Source organism: Electrophorus electricus, chromosome 10, assembly GCF_041902795.1.
Source record: "Electrophorus electricus isolate QZ-2024a chromosome 10, ASM4190279v1, whole genome shotgun sequence".
NCBI lineage: Eukaryota > Metazoa > Chordata > Actinopteri > Gymnotiformes > Gymnotidae > Electrophorus > Electrophorus electricus.
Window position 1 is genome coordinate 21,313,662 of NC_137506.1, and position 6,216 is coordinate 21,319,877.

The 6,216-nt window shown below is 37.5% G+C and overlaps 1 protein-coding gene across 3 annotated transcripts; it reads right to left on the minus strand.

Moving 5' to 3' along the window:
* Nucleotides 1-112: 112 nt before the first annotated feature.
* Nucleotides 113-2,705, minus strand: LOC113572705 (akirin-2). Of its 3 annotated transcripts, XM_027002485.3 has the most exons (6): nt 2,489-2,705; nt 2,036-2,266; nt 1,674-1,817; nt 1,287-1,436; nt 901-972; nt 113-813 (listed from the first exon to the last, which is right to left on the minus strand). In XM_027002485.3, exons 2-6 carry the CDS (start codon nt 2,220-2,222, stop codon nt 803-805), a joined length of 564 nt encoding a protein of 187 aa, XP_026858286.1. In that variant the 5' UTR covers nt 2,223-2,266; nt 2,489-2,705; the 3' UTR covers nt 113-802. The 3 variants fall into 3 exon arrangements, with proteins under 3 accessions (XP_026858286.1, XP_026858287.1, XP_026858284.1); XM_027002486.3 differs by having other exon boundaries at nt 2,054-2,705; XM_027002483.3 differs by having other exon boundaries at nt 2,036-2,705.
* Nucleotides 2,706-6,216: the final 3,511 nt, after the last annotated feature.

Consider the following 6,216-nt stretch of genomic DNA (forward strand, 5'->3'; position numbering starts at 1 on the left):
TTCATGTACTAACTTGCCAAATTCCAAAATATTTAATGGGCAGGACATGAATCAATATTCATATTTACTGGAGCAGAAAGTCCAACAGTACTTAAAAGAACCTGAAACAAAATGTTGTGTATACACAAGTCTTTATTACTAAAATGCTTTTAATGTTTGGATCGGTCTATCAATACATAGTAAAGAGAAACAAAAAGATATGAAGTATGGCAACAGTTCATTAGCTCATTATACAGCGCAAGGCAGTGTTTCCCAATCCCAATCCTGGAGTACCTCGGCATCAACACGTTTAGGCTTCTCCTTATTCAAAACCCATCTGATTTGGCTCATGAAAGTGTTTAATACATCAGCTGTGTTAAGCAAAGAAAAACACTAAACTGTAGTAAACAGTTTCCAAGCATGGAATTGTGAAATACTGCCAAAGAAGTACTGAATCTTTCAGATTTGTTGTCCAGATGTGAAACGTCTGTTCAGAAAATAACATGGTACTCTGTACTAATCAGTCATAAACTAGTCATAAAAACTATCCAGGAATGCGAGAAAAATGTGTGAGAGAAGGCTCATGGTATAGATTATAAGTAGGCCACTGGTAGAATAACAGACATGAAAGGTCCGTATACATTTACAAGAGGAAGCACCCAGGTTCACAAGGAACAATAATATTTACTGACAAATTCTAAAGGCAGCTTCTGTCAGCATGAATGTCACTATAGCTGTTTTAATTTAGACCAGGTGTTATCAGTGAACATTTAACTGCAGCAGTAGAAGTCCAATAGCATCTTGACTTAGAGCTGGGTTGTTCTCAAGATACATCTTTTGAGTAACAAAGAGAAAACACATCAGCCAGGTATTAACATGGCATTATTACATATAAATGTCAAAGAACTATGAAATACTTACAGCTAGCAGGCTGCTCCTCAAACCGCTGCATTAGTTGGTCATGCGTAAACTTCACAAAGGTGTCATATTGTTCTGTAATAGAGATAATTCAATGCAGTATGAAAAAAATGCAAGAATAAATATAAGATTGCCTGTGCTTACATTACACCCCACTGTTACCACAGTAGTATGTCATGTCCAAAAGAACTTTGACATATAATAATCCCCTCCATCATCTGGTAAGAAAAGAAAATTATTGTAAAAATACTTCAACCAAAGAAAAAAAAGTTAATAAAAAATGTACTTCAAGTACATTCTTTTCCCATTTTTTCCCCTTTTACTTGATTCTGGTTTTTCCACCACTTTTGGTTTTATGGGTCTTTTCATGTATATAATTTAATACAAACCTGCCAACTTTGAAGTCAGGATCTCCTCATATTCCTCCCTGACTTTATCTTCACGTTCTTTCAAAAGACGCTCGCATATCATTCCGACCTGTCTTAAAGTAAACAGTGGCTGTTCTCTGCGTGTAGGTGAAACAGTTCCAGTGGATGCCTCTGTAAAATAAGTTCAGTTATGCTGAGCATATACAATTATGTCAATAAATCCATTTTTATCGTGCTACACCGTTACATGATGGATGACAATCTGTAAATAAACATTCTGAATACTATCAACTGTCTCCCTCAGGACACCTCAAGATCACAGGGAAGCTCAGTCATGACGAGAATAAAATAACAAATAAAATGTCATACTGTGTTAGAAGACACAACTGCATATCATACAAAGCTCACCTGGAAAGCTGGATCCACTCAAAATAGATGCCTGAGACTGAGACACAAGAGAACAGGAAGCCTCCGTTTGTTGAAAACTTCCATCCAAATGTTTACGCTTCTGCATGCGCTTATACTCTTGTTTTATGTTGTGCAGGATTTGCTCTGTTTACAGGAGGAAAAACAGTCGATTAGTATAGTATATATATAAGGTATACTACATCTAAACTCAGCAATATTTTCTGGAATCCTATCAAAGCATGATATAAAATACTATTTTCATTATCCAAGGATACAAGGCTACATGGATGTACTGTAACAAAAAGAAATTGCGACCAAGATCGCGTTTTAAATCACAACCGTTAATAATTTAGATAACTAACCAGTGGCTTGATGCAAACCTGTTGTGAGTCTTGCCGAGACCTCTCCAAAAGGCGAAGGTTCATTGCGTAGGTATTTTCTAGGGGATGAAGAGGGTGATACTGGAGCACATCTCCTTCTTTTCGACGATGTGGGACTCATCAAAGGATCGAAATCCATTGTCCTTTTTAAAGTAGCTCCACACGCCATTGTAGCGATATCAGAAACGTTTAAAATCCGTAACAGAGCAATATCTGAATAAAATAGTGGACAAAATGAAATGTCCTTTTGACATGAATAGCTCTCTGGCAAGCCCCCGAAAAGCAAGTCGCAACTCACAACACTGCTTAGCAAACCGACAGCTAGCTAGCTAGATATCTAACTTAACGCCAGCTGAGCTAGCCGGCCAAATGGCCTTTTAGTCGCTTTTTAAGGTTGCTAACCCTAGCTAATTTAGCTATCGTTATTCATTTTACCTTTGAAAAAATAAAGCAATTTCTGTTCGCTTGCAGTAAAACTGAGAGCTTCTTCTCGTTTTGGTCTCTGATGAGGTAATTAACTTCTGTAACCAAGGAAGTATTTTTTTGTCACAACGACAACGGTTTTAACAATATACGCAAAATAGCAAATTCACTAGCTAGTTGTTTATCTTTTAAGACACCATTTTCCCCATTACACTTGTCGCTTATGATAGGGCCATTGTCTTCTTCTTTGTTTTGTTGACAGCATGAAAGCTAAACGGAATAAACGGTTTACTGCCATCTTTTGGAACATTTTATATAGGCTGATAAAAAAGGCTGGTGGAAGATTTCAAAGGTCCAAAAGAGCTACAATATTTCGGTATACATTTTCCCTTGATTGTTATTTAATAAAAAACACAAACTATATGCGGCTTTCTATGCCTAATCAAGGCTTTATCTCCACTAATGAAAGGTTTGGAAGTAAACATATGTTGGTCTTTGCACATTTTATTTCCCATGTTTTTGATCTTTCAATCAAACAATTGATCAACAAATAAATAAACAAATAATTAAACAAGCGAATAAATAAATGTTAATATAACACAAATCAAATGCAAATTATACACAAACAAACACACACTATATTGCAAAAGCAGTACATCTGATATACACTAAATTGATTTGAATAATGACAGTGGAAAGACTGAAAGATTTTTTTCAGGTGTGAGAGCTGTGCAAAGCTCTTACCACACTCCGAAACCTGATAAGAACTCTCTCCTGTATATGCTCTTAAATACCTTCTTAGATCAACCAGATGAATAATAGATTAAACACATGTTCACTTAGCTTCACTGTTATTATATAATTAAACTATATGTACTTTATTCCAGTGAATTTTTCTTGTCCTATTCTTAAAAAAAATCAGTGACGTCATTTGACTCATCTTTATTTTTTCATGCCATCTATGTTTTCAACTTAATGACTCAGCATGCAACAAAAAGTCAGCAAAGCATGGTATTGATGAGGAGGCTGCTGTTCAGAGAGAAGAACATTTTTCATGTAGGGAAAGGCAAATCACATAATGAAATGTGTATCCACAACTGCTGTGCATTTATAGGGAGACATGGCAGCTGTCCAGACCTAGTAAAAATACCAAGGAAGACACGCAGGTAATAAGTGTCTCACTGTGTGAAAGGGTTAAACAACAGTAATAAACAATAAAAGAATTTTGCATTTTTAAAGTTACTAATTTAGTGAACTCTCAGTAAAGAAGTAAATCTGCAGACACTTCTTTCTCTGGTGTAACAGATCTTCAACCCCAAATAAAACCGATAGTCCTATTTTTACAAAGTACTGCCTTCAGAACTTTTTTTTCTCACCTCTGTTATAATCAGAACCCATACAGAAAAAAACCTGAAAGCTGGTCCTGCCTTAAACACTTTTTTTGTTTTGTTTAGCCTCATCAAAATGTATCATCAGTCTGTGAAATATCAATATGGACAGGCCAGTCGATGACGTCAAATTCTATTCCATCAAACTACCTACTGATACATTCTAAAACATAATTGTTTAAATTAGGTGCATTAAATCTGTTTAAATTCATGAAATACTCAGACTTATAAGAGGAGGATTAGGCACCTCTGCTCTGTAAGAAAATTTTCCATTCTTACAAGGCACAATGCATAGACTATTAGTGATGAATTAGCTTTTTACAAATACTCTCAAACACTACTGGATTGTTCTGGGTTGCCTTGTTATTAAAATACACGAACGTCTGCTAATCAAAGTCAGTGGCTGCCAAATGCTTGCCGTGCTGAGGGCTCTGTGAATGGCCTGCATTCTGAATACATACTGGATTGGGTTTGGCCTGGTGGCACTGGGCTTCAAGATTCAAGATTCGAGGGCATATCTGTCATATCTGCGTTGGTACAAAAGGACTGTGAAATGTAAAGCAGCTGCTCTGAAGACTGCAGGAGGTAGATTCGTATACGAACATTTTTGTAAGTACAAGTAAACGTTTATATTTATATTTATATATATATATATATATATATATATATATATATATATATATATATATATATATAAATATAAAGGACTTATACAAATAGTGCAAGCGAAGCAAGTGAAGTTAAAGTGGCCAAATACACTGTAAATGTAGTTCAAGTGTCTGTGTGTGTGTGTGAGTGGGGTAATTGTGTGCTTTGCAGTGGGGTCCTGTACATGAGCAAGTGGTGAATGTGTGTTTATGTACTGTGTGCCTCACAGAATGTGTCATGAGGTTTAAGCTGTTTATTGTCCATATGGCTTAGGGGTAGACGCTCTTAAGTTCTCAGTCCTGGCCCTGATGGAGCGAAGACGTTTCCCAGAGGGTATACACTGGAGATTGTGATTTGGCTGGTGGGTGTCTTGAGGATTTGCTGATGACCTGCACTGCGTGCAGTAGAGATCCTTTAGTGCAGACAGTGTTGTACTGATGTCACATCAAATCACTCTGAGAAGGGCCCTCTTGTCCTGGAAGCTGCTAATGCCGTACAGGCTCCCAGAAAGAACAGACCCTACTATTGCAGTGAAGAAGGTTTTCTGCTTTGAAGGTCTTAAATTTCCTGAGGTAACAAGCACTGCCATGTCTTTTTCACCAGGGTGGAGATATATGTGGTTCAAGACAGGTCCTCAGAGATGTGGACTTCCAGGTAACTGTAGATGCTCACTCTATCTACCCAGCTTTCATTGATCCTTAGTGGTATGTACTAGGTACTTATCATCTTCCTCCTGAAGTCCACAATCATATCCTTGTTCTTGGAGACATTCATGTCATGTTTTTGACATCACACCATGATGACAGCAGCTCCATCTCATCCACGGAGACCGTCTCATTGTTTGAGATCAGGCCTACCACCGCTGTGCCATCTGCAAATTTCACAATGGTGTTAGAGCTATAAGTGACTGTGCAATCATGAGTGTAAATCAGCGACCCTATAAGTATGGTATGGGATTTAGGACGCAGCATTAGGGGGCACTGGTGTTGAGGGTTAAGGAACTGGATTTGAGGTTTCCCATCTTCACCACTTGGTGTCTCTCAGATAAGAAACTCAATGAGAGATGAGTAGACAGGAACACAATGAGTGATTTAGCCCCAGGTCACTGATCCTGGTGACCAGTCTGGTGGGAACAATAGTGTTGAATGCAGACCTACAGTCAGTGAACAGCAGGCTGACGTAATTCCCCTTTCCATTGTCCAGGGGGTAATGGAATGGTATGGAAGATGTGCAAAATGGTGTCACGAGTGGTCCTCTTACTGCAATAGGCGAACTGAAGAGTGTCTAATGAGCAGGGCAGAGATGAGCAGATGAAGTCTGAGTTTCTCGAAGTACTTAATCACCGCAGAAGTCAACGTTAAAAGGCAGTAGTCGTTAAAGCCACTAAAATTCACAATGAGTGGTAGCTTTAGAAACCAGTTGAGTGAGACATTGGTTTACATCCTAAGTGGACTAATTTTAATTTTTGTTCAGTTGAGAATTAGATAAGAAAAATGGGTAGGATCAAAGGGTTCATTTTTGATAATGATCACACACACACACACACAGCAACCCAGAGAGAAATCTTACTCGGGCTGAAAAAAGTGCTAATCATAATGAAATAGCCTGTAAAATAATACATTTAACATTGAGGGCATTTCAAATTATTTATTTACTGAATTAAAATGTTTTATACACTGGAAAGTCTTTTATATTGGAATATTA

Coding starts and splice junctions, on each gene's coding strand:
- LOC113572705 (XM_027002485.3), bottom strand. CDS start 2,222: ATGGCGTGTGGAGCTACTTTAAAAAGGACAATGGATTTCGATCCTTTG. Junction 1,818..2,035: donor AGGTTTGCATCAAGCCACTG/GTTAGTTATCTA, acceptor TCCTGTAAACAG/AGCAAATCCTGCACAACATA. Junction 1,437..1,673: donor GAGTGGATCCAGCTTTCCAG/GTGAGCTTTGTA, acceptor CTTATTTTACAG/AGGCATCCACTGGAACTGTT.